This window comes from Pantherophis guttatus, chromosome 2 (assembly GCF_059756535.1).
Source record: "Pantherophis guttatus breed Tessera chromosome 2, ASM5975653v1, whole genome shotgun sequence".
In the NCBI taxonomy this organism is placed as follows: Eukaryota; Metazoa; Chordata; class Lepidosauria; order Squamata; family Colubridae; genus Pantherophis; species Pantherophis guttatus.
The window spans coordinates 49,252,124-49,273,142 of NC_142064.1; the positions used below are offsets into that span (position 1 = coordinate 49,252,124).

The 21,019-nt window shown below is 37.7% G+C and overlaps 1 protein-coding gene across 6 annotated transcripts in view; it reads left to right on the forward strand.

Moving 5' to 3' along the window:
- The first annotated feature begins 387 nt into the window (after positions 1–387).
- The window catches only part of FER (FER tyrosine kinase), a 124,586-nt gene continuing 103,954 nt past the window's right edge, over positions 388–21,019 (forward strand). For 3 of the 6 annotated variants that reach the window (XM_034432719.2, XM_087885949.1, XM_087885952.1), the window contains exons 1-3: positions 388–519; positions 14,761–14,860; positions 17,730–17,999. In XM_034432719.2, the coding sequence (XP_034288610.1) occupies positions 17,793–17,999 (207 nt within the window). In that variant the 5' untranslated portion in view covers positions 388–519; positions 14,761–14,860; positions 17,730–17,792. Of the gene's footprint in view, positions 1,626–14,760; positions 14,861–17,729; positions 18,000–21,019 lie in introns of all 6 variants that reach the window. The other 3 variants (XM_034432721.3, XM_087885950.1, XM_034432722.3) reach the window with 2 other exon arrangements.

Below are 21,019 nucleotides of genomic sequence, written 5' to 3' on the forward strand. Positions count from 1 at the left end.
CAGTGTTTTCCTCGTTGTGCTACTAAACCAAGGGTCTCCAACCTTGGCAACTTTAAGACCTGTGGACTTCAACTCCCAGAATTCCTCAGCCAGCTTTGCTGGCTGAGGAATTCTGGGAATTGAAGTCCACAGGTCTTAAAGTTGCCAAGGTTGGAGACCCCTGTAATCTAAACCCATTTCTCCTTACTCGAGGAGAGGAAATCAAATCAAACCCCCGCCCCGCCCCCCCCCGCTCGTTGGCCCGCCCCACCCACGCGATTCAGCCAATAGCCTTTCCGCTCTGAAGCTGGAGACCACCACTTTCTCCTCCGTTCATTGGCGCACCCTCTCCAGCTGCCTCTCCTCTCGCCGGAGAGGGCTGGATGGCGTGCGGATTGGCTCTCGGCGGGTGACCTGCTTTGGAAAGCGATTGGTTGTCGGCGGCGGGAGAAGCAAGCGAGGATTCGCTGCGGCGGCCGCCCGTGACATAGGCGGGGCGGGTGGCAGGCGTATTGTGGTGGAGGGGGCTCAGTTTGTCAGGTAGGTGAATGCTGCGCTCGGGGTCTGTTGGTGCCGCCGGTGGGGCTTTGTGCTTGGCCAAAGCCGGGCGGAGGAAGGGTGCGCAGCAGGGGCCCCTTCGAAGGGTGCCAAGGCTTGGGAGGGGTGCGGCGCCTAGGCCGGACGAGTGGGCGGGGGCGGCGCCGGGATCGCTTTCGAGGATAAAGGAAGGAAGCGAGGCAAAAGGGAGGCGCTGCTGCTGTGGCGGCCAGCAACGGGTCTCCTTTGGGCAGCCGGCTGCTGCCCAGTCGTGGACAACCCCCCCCACCCCCACCCCCACCCCGGGCATCTTGGGAGGAGTGGGAGGCGGTCTGGCGTTCCCTGGGTCGGTGGTTCTCCTCTTCCGCCCAGTCGTCCCCGGTTCCTCGACCAGGTCACTTCGGAAGTGAGGTGATAGGGACGGGGCTTGGATTTGCTTGAGATGGAGCTTTCGGGCTTTCGACTTCGGAGCTTCTTCGCCGTCTCTTGTCCTTTTGCTGATGTCTGGTTTCCCTGCTCGTCGTTACCCACCATAGTTGGCTTTGGGCATAACACCGAACACTTTAAAGCTGCTGTTGATGGCAAGATCCACAGTCTGGGGACTGGAGGTTCAAACACATAAAGAGCGGAACTGGGTATGTCTAGTCTGATGAAGAGAAGGACTAGGGGAGACATGATAGCAGTGTTCCAATATCTCAGGGGTTGCCACAAAGAAGAGGGAGTCAAGCTATTCCCCAAAGCACCTGAGGGTAGAACAAGAAGCAATGGGTGGAAACTAATCAAGGAGAGAAGCAACTTAGAACTAAGGAGAAATTTCCTGACAGAACAATTAATCAGTGGAACAACTTGCCTGCAGAAGTTGTGAATGCTCCCAATATTGGAAATTTTAAAGAAGATATTGGATAAACATTTGTCTGAAGTGGTGTACGGTTTCCTGCCTGAGCAGGGGGTTGGACTAGAAGACCTCCAAGGTTCCCTCCAACTCTTGTCATTCTGTTCTGTTCTGTTCTGTCTGTATGAAGAGACTGGGATTCCTTTTCCCTAGTCACAGTTTGGCCCACTGAAAATTAGAAGGTTTGAAGGAAGTAGAGCCATCCCTTCTCATGAAGGTTATTTTATATAATATTTATATAAATATAATGTGTATATGTAAAAGTTGCTTTATTTGCTCCAACTGTTTCACTTGGCAAGGATGCAATTGAGATCTAGTTTGGGGGGAGAGGGGGAATACGAAAGAAAATCCATGTGTGCGTTATGAATTTACACAAAAGCTGTATTAAATTACCGTACTTCTGCTTGTGTATAATAGTAGTAGCTTGGAATTATTTAAAAAGCCAATTTTTTAATGTTTCCCCAAGAGGCCATTATATATTGAAGGAAAGAGGCTTACAGTTCATATTTCAATACTTGGCCTAGCAGAAACATTACTTCTTAATGGTTGAATTTTATAAATTGAGTGAATAGATGTAAGAGTATCAGCTATTGGGAGCTGTTAGTTATCCATGAAGCTTAATGTGTTGGTACTATTACCCATACAAGAATAAGGGAGGAAGGGAAATTCTACTTTAAATTGCATGAGTCCTTAAATGTGTGTTTTCTGGAAGTGTCCTGCAGCTGTGGAAGTCAAACACCTGATTCCAGAAAAAGCAGCTGTATGACCCTAAATAATCTCTTCATTATGACAGTCTCTTAATTGCTAAGATATATATTTTATTACAGCAATACATTTTTTACTTATTAGAGTTTGGAGGAATAAATATTGAATCTTTTATTGGCTTCATGGAAAAGTGTAGAATAATTTTTCACTGCATGAGATTAGAGTCAATTGATAAGTAAATGTTGTGTTATAAAAGCTTTCACTTCAGTCCCTAGCAATTTTATGAAGTCTAGTAGAACTGATGTCTGAAACTCCATCCATGAATACAACATTGAGTTAAATGGGATGATTGTTGATTGGATACCTTCGTACATTTTAATGTTTGGAATTTTGCAGAACACATAAGAATCTTAGAAGAAAACCATAATACAAAAAAGTGGGCTTTTGTTGGCAATTTTATTTAAAATGTCATTCCTTATCATAATCAGCCTGTTTTAGCACCTAAATGGGATTTCTTAGATTATAGAAATATGTTTGTACATTACAACCTTAAACCTTAAATTACTGAATTGTGCAAACTTGTATGTGTAGTTGATCCAGGTGTATAATCATATGGGAATATAATTAAGAGTTAAATCAGGGAATGTAATATCAAAATCTAAGGGATTTTATTCTTTTTAAACATATTTCTTTTCCTTATCCTAAAACTTACTCAAAATATTGCAAAATTTATTCCCATTTGTTTTGTATACTGTAAACTCATATGCACTTTAATGATGAGTCTTTCCTTGGCTCTGCATGAGTTTAACTTTAGTTGTTCTACTTTCCAAGGTAGTCCCTGGTTAACGACCACTTGTTCAGCAACAGTTCAAAGTTATGATGCTGAACAAGTGGTGGTTGTGACCGGTGACATAGTGAACTCTTGGCAACAGGCTCACAAATACAGTGGTTGCAATGTTCAACAATCAAGTGATCATGATTTCCAACCTTCCCTGCTAGTTTCCCACAAGCAAAGTCAATGGGAAAGCTAGCAGGGGAGATTGCAAGTTACTTAAGTCTTTCCTGCCTGCGAACCTTCTCCAAGCTCTCTTCACTTTTCCTGCACTTCCCCAGGCACTTGCGCATACTACAATAGCACCACTGCACTTTCACTGCACCTCTCTGGTGATCCGCGAATCTCCTTGTTATCTTTCCCAACTGGCAGCAGCCACTCTAAGCCCTGCTGTGCCTGCACCATGCTTCTGCTACTTGCACTTCCAGCAGCAGCCACTCCAAGCCCTGCCATGTTCATGTCACACCATCCCAGTCACTTTTGCACTCACTTCCTCCCTCCACATCCAGCAGCAATCACCTGCTATCAGCCTGTTTGTGAACCGCTTGGGATTTGGGACTGACTTTGCTTGTGGGAAGCTGGCAGAAAGTTACAAAGAGGTGCTCAAAAAATATCCCACAATCCACACTTAACAGTGGCAATGGAGAATGCAGGGATTGTTCTCACTAAGTAATGCAATCATGTGACATTGCACGTTACAGCCCGCATTGCTTAGGAATGAACATTTTGGAACTAATTTCTGTCATAACTCAAGGACTACCTGTATCTTCATTTCCTATACATGTTAGAAATTGTCATTTCCCTGCACCATTAATTGAGCTTCACAGCTGATGTTTATGTTTACCATCATTCACATGAAATTTAGTTTTAGGTGTGCAACAAAGCCTTTCACAAGGGTTATGTCATGATTTTAGAATATTTTTGAAAACTTACTGTGTTTTTAATATAACTTGAGGGATTCAAAAAAGGGGTTAGAACTAGATAATGACTGTCTTATAAACCTAACTGAGCAATTGTCAATTCAGTCTTCATTAGCTCGACTTCTATTTAATTGGAACACCTAATTTTAAATCCACAAATGTGTTAGTGGTTCTACATGTACTTACATGGAGCCAAGTTAGGTATCTCAAAGGTTGTACATTATATGCTTTCAGTGGTAGCTAATGGAGCCACAAATGCTAAATTGGCAGAGGATAGAATTGCTTTCTGAATTTTATATGCTCAGTAATTAAGGTGATAATTACTGTTGTGAGAAATCATGCATTTTAATTTGCTTTGTTTAGCAACAGAATTTATATTCTGGTTTCAAATCTTTAGGGAAAATACATCTTTCGATCACTGTCAAACCTATCAAAGAATCTTGAAAATAGACCAGGGAAGGCAAACAATTCATGGAAAGTGAAAGATCTTTTTTTGCCTGAGAGCATGATCTCAAAAAGAGAACACTTTGATTTAAATGTATAACTGTTAGATCAGTAAACTACTAATTTCAATTTAATTTTATATTAATGAATGAGTTCTGAGAAATGCCACCTATGCTTTTCTCTAAATTGATAGTTTGGTAACTGAAGTCTCTTTTGTAAGTTAGCTTAGTGCCTTCCAACATATTTCCTATTGTACTATGTTAAGTCATAATACAGTTAAGTTGTTTGGAGCCTGAGAAAACGTATTTGAAGAACCGTTTAATCTTAACATGGGGGTGGGGTGAGGTGTTACAAGCTGTATTAAGCCACAGTGTATTAACCCATGTAATGGGTTGAATAAGCCATCATTGCAATTGGGCTGATAGCTTTTCCATAAATTATACATTCTAGTATACGAATTTCATAGACTAATATAAGTAAATGTCATCATGATATCAGTTTGTCTCAGTGATTGAATACACCATTATAGGAAGGTATGAAAGCAAGCCATTTACTTTTAAGTAAGTAAAAATATACACAGACACTTGACTTGGCTCTTGTTATTCTGATTATGTAATATGCACCACTGAAATCTCTGAGGTAGTTTAGGAAGTTAAGCTAAGAAAGGAGCACATTTTTTCTGAGTGCATCTTCTCTTCCCATTTTAGCATTAAGTTGTTTGAGGCTATACTTGGTTTTCTTGCTGGAAATTATTGGTTAAGGCAAAATGAGAAAATTAGCTAATTAGAGAAATTGTTAACCAAATACTTCTGGATTTTAATTACAGACTAGACAACACATAACCCATTAGATCACTTTTTCAGAGATTTCCTTACATAAACAGACAGAGTAACCATAGGCAGGCAAAATAATCAGGGGAAGCGGGAGCAACTTCTGTCTTCCTGTTGGCTTCTCCATTGAATTCCCACTGTGGGAAGCTGTCATTGAATGGCAGCAATTTTCCTTCCTCCCTTCTCTCCTTCCTTTCTCTTCAAAGCAGGTAGATATGTGGCTGCTGCTAGGTGGGGAAGAAAGTAAGCAAGGGATTGTACTAATGTCTGGAAACATTGAAAATGAAGATTATGTAACCTCAGCAGCACGGTAATGGCACTGTAGCGACAGCTGTTGCAACTTTCCCAAATGTCATTCCCTCCATAGTAATGGGTCCCAACATTCTGTAAGTAGCTCATTTGAGGTAGTCAAATGTTACAAATGCAAGAGTTTTAGTAGCATATAGACTATAACAATTCATATTGGCTTGTTGAGTCAGAATATGATAACATGACCTAAATATGTTTCTTAAAAGTTACAGCCTTCTCACCTCTGGTTCATTAACACAAGGGTTAATGAATTTAAATACTCAGAAATGTGATATAAGTACCAATATAAGAAACTGTGAAGAAATTTGAAAATTTTGGGAAATATGGGTTCTTAATTTGAAAGCAGAAGCATTTTCAAAAGAGTTTCTTCTGTAAATATTGATGTATCTCTAAATAATCAAACTCTAGACTGCTTAAACTATGAAAGTTAACACTACACTGAATATATCTGGAAAGCAGAGGGCTACTAATTCAAATCTTTTAATATGGACATAATGGGATTCTGAATAACAACCTATTTGCTACATTTTCATCAACTCGGATTACTTTCAAAAGCTGTTTGGAAGCTCTACATTAAACATGCTGCAACAGTGAAGCTGAAAAGTTGAGCTACTGATGTCAAAGTGATCAAATTAAGAACAATTGCAGTTGATATGCAAGACATAATTGTGTTGTGTGTCACTTTTGTAGGGCTTTTAGGATGGATAGTTCGTAAATTGATAGCAGTATAAGAGATTGTATGACATTGATTTTTTTTTCTAGTGAGTAAGCAGCACAAAAATTATTGTTAAATAACAGTGAAAATATATTCTTGACCTTAGTTGCTCCTAAGAATCTAAGAGATGGAAAAGAAAGGAGCACTCCTGGGCTTCAGATGTCATTCAAGGAGAATACAGACCCATTAATACAATCCAGAATATTGTCTGGATTTGATTTCAGCTGTGATTTTTCCCCATTATTGAATATTGAATTATTGAATTTCAGAAGAACTGAAAGCTTTCTTAGATTTGAATATCACAGATTATTATTATTTGTTAATTTTTTTTGCTACCTATCTGACTGTAGAACTACTTGCTGTGGAACTATATTGCTTACAGAAATATAAAGAAAGAAATGAAAAGAGTGTGAACAGAACAGAAATAAAACAGAACAACAAACAATGAAAAAGAACACAATGAGAGTACCTCAGTATGATAAAAGATCGACAGGTAGATTAATAGAATTCTTACTAGCATATTGGTAGGACTCTCTTGTAATGGTCTCAATGATTATGCAGATAGCAACTCAACAAAGTAGCATTTCTGCCTACCCCTTGGACTGCTTTCACTGGCATAATAAAGAAGATTTGGCTAATTGGGCCCATTGCTTTCTACAAAATCATTCAAATGAGCCCAGAGAATGGGGTAAATTTTATGCTGCAAGGTAGAAATATTTTCTATTGTGCTTTAGATTTTATTTTCTTTGATGACTATCAGGGAAGATTATTGAGAGCTAGAAAGCTCTGCCTTCTCTGATAGAAGACTAGAGGTAGTAATGAACATTCTTCTCCTTTATCTTCCAAGTTTCTGCCCTCAGATTAAAAAAACACCAATTACCTTTCCTCATTAATGGTCTGCTTTTCTTTCTAAATAAAAAGTGAGCTTAAGTATTTTTTAAAACTGTTTTCAGATACAATAAGTTTCTTCAGATATAAGATTATGTCTGTTGCATATGACTGCAACCATGCAGTTTTTTGGGGCAGCCTGATGAAACAGGTTTGTTGTTATCTTTTTTTTTTTGAATTCTCAAGTAATTCCCCATCCATTTAAGGTTAGTTTTTTTTAAATTCTCAAGTAATTCCCCATCCATTTAAATGTACTAATCAGAGCTGAACTTACTTAGTTTCTTCTAACAGCAGGAAATCCCATGGGGACTACCTTATTGAAAATGCATAGAGGAGCTTAACTGCCTTCCTCAGGACAAGAGGTGGCCACTATATACCTACAGCGTGTTGATGAAGATTTTCGGTCATCATACATGCCTGCTGCAATCAAACTATTCAAAGCTAAACCAATAACACAACTTCTTTATAGTGCCCAGTTGGGCCCCTTTTCCAACTTTGCACCATTAGAACTTGTTCCTTTCAAATTTTGAAGGTCAGCCCTTCAAGCCCCAAAAGTGGGGGCCAGAGTTTACCGGTATTCAACTTTTGGCTCAAACTATTCTTTTCCCCCCTGGCTTCGCCCCATGAACTATGGAGGATGAGTTTCATTTCACATAGAAGAAAACAGTGGCAACTAAAATCTCATCCTTGGATTTTTCTTCAGGTTTTTTAATCAGCATTGGATATGACTACACCAAAGCTCTTGTTAAATAGCGTATAGCACCAATTGGATTTAGCCAGGTCTCCAGTCTTTATTGCCGGTGAATCCAACTGGTATTTGCTTCTCCCATGATATACTTAACCAATCTTGGAATACCTAGCCACTGCAGGACTTTCATTCTATCACAGGGTCATGCCCACCCCTCAATTGTCCTTGAAGGCAAATACAGGAAAATTCCCTACCTAAAGAGGCAATGACCCTGTGACTCTGGGTTTATAAAAACAAGAGAGTCTGTGCTTCTCCAGTGCATGTACTACAGAGACATTTGTACTACCCTCATCTCACAAATAGTAAATACCTAGGGCACACAGGAAAATTTTACACTTTTCATGCTGCTTGCAGACACTAATCCTGCTACCACATACAATATTGCTAGATTCTGTGCAACAGCGATCAAAATTCATCAGATGTGCCTTGGGTTGCGTGTTTTATATTACGATAGATTTAGTCAGCTGCATACAGTGCTAATATTTGTTTTTTAAAATATATTTATTCCTTTTTATAGTTTTTTACATTTGTGTTTTATATAAGATATATCTTTTTGACTTTTATGTATTTTATTTTATTAGCTTTTTAAAATATTATCTGTTTGTATTCTACCCTTCCATGCTGGTCTATGACCATAACAAAGGTTTGATTGATGCTTTCTTTTCTGTTGTCATTCAAGGTTGCGTAGGTGTAACGTTTTTAAGCAGATTTGTCATAAATACCATGACTTCTAGTTTTTTTTTAATTTATACATTTTATTAAAACACAAATTAGACATTTACACAACATACGACATATAAATAAATAGCATATCCTTTTAAAGCATTGTTTCATAGTGGTTTTCCATCTGATAGTTTATATTACTTCCCCTTTTTCTTAGTCTAATACTCTTTTTCCCCCCCTCCTTTTCTTCTCTTCTTTTTTTCCCCTCCTTGTCTTTCCCCCATAAAGATCTATATATTTTGATTATATCTTTACTGTTTAACATTTCTCCATTCATATTATATACCTATAAAAATTATTTATATACATATTTGCATTTTTGTTCTTTTCTTCTTGTATTTGTTTTTCTTTATTGATGGTGTTAAGCCAATTATACCATTTGTTCCATATTCTGTAATAGTCTGTCTCTTCTTTTTCTTTAATTTCTTTTGTTAATCTGTCCATTTCAGTGCATTCTAAGATTTTGTCTATTAGTTCTTCTTCAGCTGGGATTTTTTCCTGTTTCCAATTTTTTGCATATGTTATTCGTGCTGCAGTTAAAATATGTATCATCAAATATTTTATTTCTTTGGGGTATGGTTTTGTAAAGATTCCTAACAGGAATGTTTCTGGTTTCTTTTTTATTTGCAGTTTTGTTATTTGTTCTATCCATTTCGACGTGCCCGGCAGCAAAAAAAATTTGGTCGAACATTAAGAAAGGGATAGAACAAATACCATGACTTCTAGTTTGTTTGTTGTTTTAGTAATCAAAAAATTATTCAACAAATAAACTTGTAATCTTTTCAGAGAATTTGGAACATTCCACTTGAAATCTTTCCTACTGTTTTTTTTAAAGGAGAAGAGTAGGCAAATTATATTAACTATGGTACAATCCGGTATGTATATATCCAGAAATAATTCCTACCGAGTACATTGAAGCTTATTTATTAAATACGTATTGGTTAGATTTGTATCTTCACAACTTTTTCACTTTAGCAACAACTCTATTAATAGTCTCAGTTATTTCAGAATAATAGTCTTTGGTGTGTCATGGTATTCCATTCCAAATAAAAGCATTTTATTTCAATTTTTATTTCCCCAGGCTTGCAATCAATAGTTCTTCCTGAAATACTACTTCAGATGATTTTCAACTCTAGAATAGAAGACAACAAATTCAAAGTCATCTCCCTTCCCTTGCGTGTCCAAACAGATGATCTGACATTGCTCACCCAAATACAGACTAAGATGTCTGTATTTCCTGGCATAAAAAAGTCTCTGAATCAGAAGAGAAAAAATTAGCTGGAACATTTCTAGTAAGAGGAGTGGGGGAAAATGAATTTCAGACAGTGGATAAAAATCGATGATTTTTTAAAATTTAAATTGGATTTATTTTTATTTTTATAAAATTTATTTTAATAAAATGTTTCTGAAGTAAAAATCTAAAGACGGTTTTCTATTTAAGATACATTAATAATGTAGTTTATTCAGCATGAAATGGAGCTTAATTATCTAGTATGAGGCTGTATATTCTGCAATATTTACATTTTTGGTAAACTCATTCAATGAATCCAAGCTCTGCAAGCTAAATAGGAAACCTTCATTTTGTTTGCAAATAATAATATAGATTCTAACTACCGGCAAGAACGAATCCTTGCATTTAAAGAGCACCTGTCATTTCTGATCCATCATGGCCGCACCTGTTAGCGGGAATCCACTCACCTGCTGCCTGCCACGTCCCTCACCTTGTTGTGTCACTGCTGCCTCACCAGCTATCCCATTAAAGTGAATGGGACTGTCTGTGAGTCAACAGTGGGTCAGAGGAAAAGCTGCTGCAGGACAGAGATGACAGTTGCTCTTTAAAAATTATTATTTAAATGACTTGATTTAAATCAAATCTACCCTGATTTCAGAAATTGTATTTCTCTCTTCCTCTTTACTACTTTGTAAATTTCTAAATCTGCTGATAAAAAATGCCAAATCCAGTCTAAGCATCTGGCTGACTGTGTGACCAATCATAATAATAAGAAAATGTTATTTTCAATTTTATTTTATGTACAATAAAACTATATTTTGGAATTCATATCTATGGTTGTATACCTATAAATAATTGAAAATAAATAATATTGAAAACAACAGTATTTACTTTTGAATAAACTACAAGTTTATACTTTACTTTTTATTTTATTTTTATTTTATTCTTTAGCTTTAGTCTCAGGTGTTAATCTAAACAAGTTAAGCTATAAATGTCTCCCCTGTGCTTACGTACCTCAAGTGTTCTGCTGTGAAGCAAGTCTTATAAGTAACCTTGTCAACGTCAGTGAGTAAAATGTTGGAGAAATAAATTTCTTCACTATCCTTCTAATTACAGGTCACACCCAACTGCTGAAAGTTAAAAAAAAATAATCTGGAAAGGTGATCTGTTTTCCCTTGCAGTTGCAAACAGCATTAATCTGTGCCTCTAAGTACTGCAGTGATTTCATCATGTACATTTAGTGATAAGAACTGTTTCATTAGATCGCAATTAGAGTGTTTTGTTCAGTTTTATTTTCTTTTTAAACTTGAGTTGTTGGTAGATAAATAAGGTACAATTTTGGTTTTTAGTTTACAGAGGAGCTCTTACTCATTTCCTCTTATAATAGATAAGATGAAGCTCCCAAGTTAGAGAAGGACATGATGAGAAATTGAAAGAATAATTTAAACAGAGAGCTAGGTAAAATCTTTTTGAAAAAACTAGAGTTCAGGAGATTTAGCTAGAATAAATCCTGGGTTTTTATATATTTGTTAATTGGACAGGCCACCAGGGATGATTAAAAGTAAAAAGTCATATGCAGAATACAATAACTTCTTTAAATGTAAACGGAACAGTTACAATCAGATTTATTTATTTGTTAAATTTATTCTGCCCAAGTCACTCTAGGGCTACTATGAGTGGCTTACAACAGTAAAATGGGAAAAAATGATAAAAAATGTAAACATAACAAAAGCAAAGTAATGAAACAATAAAAACAAACAAAGAAGTACAATAATATGAAATTTAAAAAGATGGGTGGAGGGGGAGCAGGAAGCGCAGGGGGGAGGTGGGTTCAGCTAATGAGTCCAGTGCCACCTCCAGTGTCAACTCCCCTGTTGGATCCCTAGGTCAACTGGCAGAGCCAGGTCTTCAGGCTCTTGTGGAAGAATAAAAGGGCAGGGGCAAACCTCACCCCAGGGGCTAGGAAGTTCCAGAGGGGTTCGTGCTACAGCAGAGAAAAGGTTTTCCTTCTGGATCCTGCCAGTTGGAGTTCCTTGACTGACTGGATCTGCAGCAGGCTCCTCTGCTGGTAGGAGTAGAGTGGGTTTGTTTTAATGGGGTAAGATGCTTGAATTTCGAAGACCTGTCATAACTCCCTAAGCCTAATTCCCTTCCTACAGCACTCTTGTAGCTTCAAACAGTTGCTGAACCAACGGTTGTAACTCGACTACTTGTATAACAAAAGAATTATTGAATCATCTTTAGGTCATTTCAATAAATTACTATTGGCAATTTCATTGTTTTGTCCGAATACCTTGGGTGGTTTTTGAATATATTTTAATACACTTGGTTAATTTAATTGTCCCTGTAGTGATAGATAATAGGTTCTTGTGTTGTTACCAAAAAACAAAACAAAACACCTTTTATCCAATTTTTGATAATTTACTCAGGTTTGGGAAGCACTGCCTTATAGTCTTCCATGCAGCAGTATAATTTAAGGATTTTATTTTTGAACGATCAGGCCTGAAAGCCTTGTGAGGTAGTGCAGCAAATAAGCCAAACAATTGCTTTTGGAGCCAAAATATCTTGAAAAACATTAAAAGTTTGCTATTACAAATCAGCATGTTGCAAATAAGGGAGCAATGCTTTTATGCTTTTTAAACCCCCCGGTTTCAATATAAATGTCAAAAATAGTTTTAATATTATAATTTTAGGGCCATGACAAAATATTTGGGACCATAGCAGCCTGTTGCTTTCTGAGGTTGATATTTCAGAAGATATTAGCCTTATAGGTCAGGGGTCCCCAACCTCTGGACTGTGACCCACTGATGAGCTGTCAGCTGTTTGCAACTGGGCTGAGGAAATGGAAAGCACATGCACATTCCCACTTATGTGAGAAGTGTGTGAGCACGTGCACACCAGTGGTGGGTTGTCCCCGGTTCAGACCGGTTTGCAAGAACCGGTAGTAAAACTGGTGGGAGGCTCCGCCCACCGACCCCATTATCATCAGGAAGCTTTTGCGCATGTGCAGAAGCTTCTGCACATGTGCACGTGGCCCCATTGCAAACCAGTAGTAAAGGTAAGTAGAACCCACTTCTGGTGCAAATGGAGCTGACGTGTGTGCTTGCTGGCCACTTGCACGGAACCGTCCCCTCCCCCTTCCTGCCAGTCCACAAAGCCAGAAAGGTTGGGGAACTCTGCCTTAGATGACAAGTGGGAAATAGAAAGAGAAAATTGGAGGTCTGCATATTAATTCAAAAAAGGAAAATCAATAGGTTCTTGGCACCCATCACTCATTTGCTTCAGTCAGATCATTGTGCTGTTGTAATACAGTTCTGCTTATGTCTATTCAAGAGTAAGTTTTAATGATTTCATAAAATGTATTTTTGGATATAGTCTAAGTTTTAATAATACAGCACATTGAAAAAGTATTCAGACCTCTTCACTTTTGTCGATTTTGTTATGTTACAGCCTGATTTTATCATTTTTTCTTTTTAATAAATTTACAAGACATTTCTAAAATTCTGTTTCCACTTTGTCATTATGGGATACTGAGTTTAGATTAATGAGAAAAATAAATTTCAACAACTGTAGAATCAGGCTGCAACATAAAATTGACAAAAGTGAATACTCAATACTTTCTCATTGCACTATATTTATTCAGGAATAATGTATTGCATTATTTATACAAATAGGGACATTTGGTATTTTTCCACATGCCATTGGTATAGTTTTATTTACGTTTTTGACTCTTTTTTGTATAAATTTAGTACAATATTATTGACTTTGCCCTTAAAGAGTAGATCCCAAAAGTATTGTCATAGAATTTAATAAAATTGAATGATTATGTGCTATCAAATCAATGTCAACTGTGATAATGTCAACTTCATCTAGTGATCATATAGATAAATATTGGATGATATGTCCTTAGCTTGATCTTCCAGTGCTGTACCTATTGCTGCTGTAATTATAATTGCTGCAATTGTAATAATTCACCTTGCTGGTTTTCCCCTTTTTCCTTTTCCTTCCATCTTTCCCATCGCTACAGTCTATGCTTCCTAAGAGAAGTAGGTTTTTGAACGATGTGTTCAAATTAGGATAATTTGAGCCTGGTCATTTGCACTCAAGTGAGAATTCTGGATTGAGTTGTTATTTGATTTCATATAACAGTATTGTGTTTTTATACATTGTATTTATAATAATGTTACTTTTAATAACATTTAGTAACATTATTGCTATTTTGAATTATAACTTTTATAAGGACTCACCAGATTTTACATATCAATCTGAACACTTTCCTTTGAACTTTAGCTGTCTTAGATGTTTTGACCAGCTTCCTGGACCAATTTTGTCCAGGAAGCATTGTCAGCAGGATGAGAAATGGGTACAGAGAATTTGGTGTGATCAAGGATATGATTCCCAGATAAAGCAATATAGTACAGAAGTTTAAAAGATTTGTAAATGTCCTACCTGAAATAAATTCCCCAGATGTAAATGCTTCTGGTGATATATAGAGTTGGTACAGTAGTCCTTGACTTAAAACCATTTGTTTAGTGACCATTTGAAGTTACAACAGCACTGAAAAAAGTCACTTGTGACAGTTTTTCATACTTACAACTGTTGTAGCATTCCCATGGTTACATGACCAAAATTCAGATGCTTGGCAACTGGTTCACATTTATGATGGTTGCAGTGTCCCAGGGTCAAATGATCACCTTTTGCGACTTTCTGACAAGCAAACTCTGTGGGGAAGCCATCTTCACTTACCAGCTGTCTTAACAACTGTGATTAAATGATTCACTTAACAAGTGGCAAGGAAAGTTGTTGCAAGAAAGGTAGTAAAATCGGGCAAAACTCACTTAACGAATGTTCCTTAGCAACATAAATTTGGGGATCAATTGTGGTCGTAAGTCGAGGACTACCTGTAGTTCACAATATGTATCAGTATCTCATAATATGCGGCTCTCTATTCAAGGCCTGTGACATTGTATGATTTGTCAAGTGAATCATATAACATTTGTTTTTCAGAGTTTAATAAAGTACAGAAAATCTGGAAGTGCTAAGCCAGAAACCAGAGGTGTGAACATTGGAAAGGAAAGACTATCAGAACAATACTTTTTTAAAAAAGGTATGTGTGTATTTTGCTTTTCTGTTATCGAATTTACCTGGAGAATTTGATTTTCATTGACATTTATAGCATGCTCTGTCTGGGGCATTTACCCACATATTTATAAATTTGTGGCTTCCCCAGAAAGCTTTTTAGGATGTGTCGTGACCATCAGTGCTATTTTTCATTTGAGTTCTGTCTTTAGGTTCTATAAAATCTTTCAGTAGTTTCATCACTTCATATATGTATGAATCTTGCTAGTAAAAGATATTTACAACCCCTACTTACAAACATTCTTTTATGAGCAGTACTTTATTCTGTATAAAACAATAATAACTCACACATTGTAAATATTGGCATAGTAAGGAATATTATTAATTGCAATTCTGGCATTGTTCTGAACAATAACGTAATACACTTACAATTCAATCATTATTGTATCTGTTTTCAATTGAAAACAACTATTAGTCAAATAATTACATGTGGTACGTGTTTGCATAATGTGTGTGTGTATACACACACACACAGTCAAAATTATCATTGATGGTCTTACATCAGTAATGACATTTAAGAGAATTGCATCTTTTACAGTAATGTCTATCTGAGACCTATTAACTAAAAGTTGCCCATCAAAATCATTATTGGAACAATAATATTTAATTCCTTTTTAATCATCACAATGCAACAATATCATTTTTATGGATTCAGTGCCAAATTGTTTTGGGCTGACAGGATACCTTTAGAATGGCCATCCAGCACCATGAAAAGTATAGTATGATTTAAACTTGTCTCATAAAAAGGTGCTTCTATGCAGTATTTTGTAATTCCCCAAAATTCAGACCTGTTTCAGAAATTTGCAAAAGTCTGAGAATCAGCAAGATTGGAAAGATCAACTTTACAAATAATTAGCTCATCTGAATCAGAAGAATTTTGACCACAGATCTTCAGTTCCAAGTTCTAATAAAAATGTAGGGAGAAAAGCCCCCAAAATGAATTTTATAGATTAGCACAATAAATAGACTGTAGTTTTGTATGCAAATAAGTTACTACATGCAAACAAGCTTTTGTTTGCATGTAGTTTGGGCTATCTGGCTTCAGATCAGTTATACGTTAATTTTGACCAGCTTTAGGAGCGCGATGGCTTACATGGTGAGGATGCTGGTTTGGAGGTTAGTAAGCCTGTGTTTGACACCTGAAGGATGCTGCATGGCGGGGTGAGTTCCCATCATTTGCTCCAGCTCCTTGACGGGGACATTAAAAGAGCCCTCCCAGCATCTTCCAAAAATCAAGGATGTCACTGGCTAATCCTTTCAACTTGGAAGTGCCTTAAACCTGGCTTCCGACATGAATAGGACGGAGATTTTTATTTTGGTTTTGACAACATTATATGAAAGTTGTCATTTTACACTATTTTATACTTAATATATTAATATGCTATGTTTAATTCATTTTACTGAATGTGGGGGAATTCAGTCATGAATTGATTGTGCAGAGAGACATATTGGATTCTAAGTTGAGAATTTTTCTCTCCACACAGTTAGGAAAACCATAGCACTGCACAAAAAGCTTGCTTTTAGCTAGTCAGAAGAGAAATCAGAATCAGTTTTGTTCATCTTCTAGATCTATAAAAAAGCCAATCGGTTACCGTAAAAGAAGGAACTTTTTTTAAGAAGCATCTGATATACTTAACTTCATGATATCTTTGCTAAAATTGTCTTGTAAAAATCTACAGACAATTCAAAATATATTTTATTTGTTCAGGTTTAGTTGCTTTCTGGAGCACTTCCTGATGCCATCTTATAACAGTGGTTGGCTTAATATATTACACTAAATCACAGTTGTTTTAACTATACAGATAGTCCTCCACTTATGACCACAATGGAGCTGTTGTTGTAAGTTGAAGCATCATGTGACTGGGCTTGATTTTACAACAATTTTCACATCAATTGTAAAGCTAATCATAGCAATTATTAAGCAAATCATTTGGTTGTTAAGTGAATCCACCATGTCCAATGGGCATTTTTTACCAGAAACCAGCAAAATGCTAATAATCAGCAAAAACAGTCACAAATTGTGACTATAAGTTCCATATGATTATGGAACACTGCAACCATGGTAAATGCGAACAAGTTGCCAAGAGCCCAAAATGTGATCATGTGACTACAAGGGGGGGGGGAGCTGTGGCAGACATAACTTTGAGGATAGATCATATATACCTTTTTTTTGTCTGTCGTAACTTCAAATTGTTGTTAAACAATTGTTGAAAGTCAAGAATTACCTGTAATTCATTAAGCAACAGTTGTTTGCCTATTATTCACATACAGTACTATCTGGCTCTGTTTGCATGATTGTTAAGGAAACTATATTATGTATTAAAGCAGCTTGTAAACCAACTGCTGAGCCCCTAGAATACAAAGATTGTCCACTGTAAAGCCTCTACAATCAGATCTGATGATGAATAAAGAGATTTGATATTTTACTTCCTCATTAGTTCACTCTGTTGCTTTGTGAGTGAAAAAAGGAATGTTTGTCTCTTCTCTATAATTGTCCTTAGCTCTTCTTTGGGAATGCTTATGTCAGAAAATATACAGCCAATTTGGTATAGTGGTTAAAGTGCTGGACTACAATGGGACTGTGGGTTCTAAGCCTCCCTTAGGTATGAAAGCCAGCTGAATAACTTCAGGCTAGTGAATCACTCTCTCAGCCCAACCCAACTCACCTCACATAATTGTTGTGGGAAAACAGGACACAGGAATATTAAGTATGTTTGTTTCTGTGTGTGTGTGATGTGTGTGTGTGTGTGTAAATAATAATGGTATAAATATCTGGTTAACTGTGTGACCAAAGATGATAATAATAGCCCTTTGTTATTATTTTGTGATGTTTACAGATGTGCTGGCAAAAATAATTTTTACTAGTGGCCCTTGATAAATCTAGTGCCTTAAGAAAAAAGATGGGGTTTGGAAATGACCTGAAGTATTCTCATGAAGCTTTGTTAAAACTGCAAGATTGGGAGTTACGGCTATTGGAAACAGTGAAGAAATTTATGGCCATGAGAATAAAAAGTGACAAAGAATACGCATCCACTTTACAGAACCTTTGCAATCAAGTTGATAAAGAGAGTACGTCACAATTGGATTATGTCAGTAGTGTAGCAAAGGTAAGTAAATGTAATGAAACTTAATTTAAATTCAAAGTGAGTAAACTTTATAAAACTGATAATCTAAAAATTTACAAACATTGTGATAAACACACAGAATGATTTTAAGACTGCAGCTGTAAGGATACAATTTCTTGGTTTCTGCTGAATTCTGTAGACTTGAATAAACATAATTTGATTGTTTATCTTGATGCTAAACTACTTAATGGCTCGGTATATGTTTTCTGTATGGGATGTGATTTGTTTTGTGTTTGAGAATTTCTTTGTGGATTTTTGGGGTAAATCATATGCTTCCATTCTGGCCCAAAAATTTATGTTTCAAGTACTCCTTGCTTAACGATAACAATTAGAATTCTGTTGCTAAGTGATGCAGATATAAAGAATGACATTTGTTTAGCAACAATAATTGCAGCACTCATTGCCATCATTAAATCACTGCAGTTGTTAAGCAAAGATATAACATTTTCCATTTGTGACTCCTGCCCAGTCTCTCCATTGACTTTGCATTCAAATGCACAGATCACAGTCTTGTGATTGTGGGACAGCTGGAACTTGAAATGCATCTAACAAGGCTATACAGATAGTCTTTGCTTAGTTATGGCAATGAGAACCAGAACTTCTGTTCCTAAGTGACACAGTTGTAAAATGTGACATTGTATGACTGCATTGTTTAGCAACAGCAATCCTTGCATTTCCCCATTGCCATTGCTAACCAAGGATCTTGGGTCATTAAGTAAATCCCAAGTGGCTTGCAAGCAAGCTGGCAGGAGGTAAGAGACTGCTGCTGGGCAGGGAAGAATATGCAGGTAGCCAGCAAGAATGACAATTTATTTAGAACATCTTATTTGCCTTTTCTCTTTAACTGTTTTGGAGAGGCAGTCTTAAAAATGAATTGGAATTTTCAGATTTTACTTATTATTCTGATCACTACTTTTCATATGCGAATTATTTTATGAGCTAAAATTACTTAAAAGAAATAAAACTTAGAGGATTTAGAGAATTCCATTCTAAATACATATGATACCAATATTATGTAACATGTACAGTATATCACAGAAGTGAGTACACTTCTTCACATTTTGTAAATATTTAAGTATATCTTTTCATGTGACAACACTGAAGAAATGACACTTGGCTACAATGTAAAGTAGTGAGGATACAGCTTGTATAACAGTGTAAATGTGCTGTCCCCTTAAAATAACGCAACACACGCAATTAACACCATTAATAAATAAACTGTTGGCAACAAAAGTGAGTACACCCCTAAATGATAATGTCCAAATTGGGCCCAAGGTGTCAATATTTTGTGTGGTCACCATTATTTTCCAGCACTGCCTTAACCCTCGTAGGCATAAAGTTTACCAGAGCTTCACAGGTTGCCACTGGAGTCCTCTTCCACTACACCATGATGACGTCACGGAGCTGGTGGATGTTAGAGACCTTGCGCACTTCCACCTTCTGTTTCAGGATGTCCCACAGATGCTCAATAGGGTTTAGATATGGAGACATGCTTGGCGAATCCATCACCTTTACCCACAGCTTCTTTAGCAAGGCAGTGGTTGTTTTGGAGGTGTGTTTGGGGTCGTTATCATGTTGGAATACTGCCCTCTGGCCCAGTCTCCGAAGGGAGGGGATTGTTGTGGTCCGCCAGCAGCCTGCGGAGCTGGCAGCAGTCAGACAGTGAGATTCTGTCCCCATTGCACGCACACACACAAACAGACAGCCAGGAATTAATGAATCAAACAGTCAGGAATTCCTTTAAGATAACAGTCTTGGCAGCGAACCATGAACTGCCTGCCAAGACATTTTACTCACTAAGGGAGGTTTTTTCTCCTCAGTCCGATATACCAAATTAATTCCTCAAAGCAAAGCATTGTCAAAGTCCAGTCCGAAGAAATCCAAAAAGAGATTCTAACAGGGTTCTAGAAACACGATATGACTTCCGAGCTTTTCAATTTGTCCGTCACAAGGCCTGAATAGCCGACACATACCCTTTTATCCCTTGTGGGGTGTGGTCCAGTGACTCAGCTCAATCTCTGGCCCACCCACGCCTCTTTCTCTGCTGCGCGCGCTTATCCTTCCGACGCTCTCTGGGATCCAGCCAAAACTCATCCCCCTCATTCTCTATCTGCGGCTGCTCCGAAGTGCCTTGCTCCTGGCATATCTCTTGGCCTTTGGAGGAAACCTGAGGCATTGCCAGAGAGGAGGGTCCTGGAGAGAGAGGCCTTACCAAATCCTCTCCTTCACCTTCTGAGTCCTCTCCCTCTGTTAGGACAGGCTCAGGGGTCGGAGTCACAAGAAGGAGGCTGGGGAGGAACATGGGCCAGTCCTGGAGTCTGGGGAAGGCTCAGACGAGGGCTCTGTGTCAGAGGCAGAGATGGGGCCAGAGCCATCTAGGAGTTATGTCCAGATTCTGGAGACTCCAGAGTCGGACATCAGAGAGGCAGAGAAACAGGGGGAGCCTGTTCCTAGTGCGTGCATGCGCAGAGCTGCCAGAAGGCAAGAACAGTTAAAACAAAAGGGATGACTCGGGAGTAAGGCTTGGAGATGATTGGCTCCTCCCATAAGATAAAAAGGAAGAGCAAAGGCACATGGGCCTTTGCAGGAAGCAACATTGTGGATGGTTTGTACTTTGAAGCTCCGTTTTTGACTCTGTGTTTCTGTGTGGCCTTGCCAAGATAATTGCCAATTAGGTCTTTGGCAGCCTGTCAAAGAAGATAAAGGTGGGTGTTTACCAGCCTTATCCGAGGGATTGTGGCAGACTTCTGTTGGACTATTTATAAACTCTTGGTGATTCAGCACGTGCTGTGAATGAAAGGAATTCACAGCCGTTAAATAAAAAAAAGGGTTTTGGGACTAATTGTGTGCTTTTTATTATATCAGGAAGCCTAGGTCAGAACAGGAATCATGCTCTGCTTCAGTATGTCACAATACATGTTGGCATTCATGATTCCCTCAATGAATTGTAGCTCCCCAGTGCCAGCAGCGCATCCCCAGACCATGACATTCCCAGCACCATG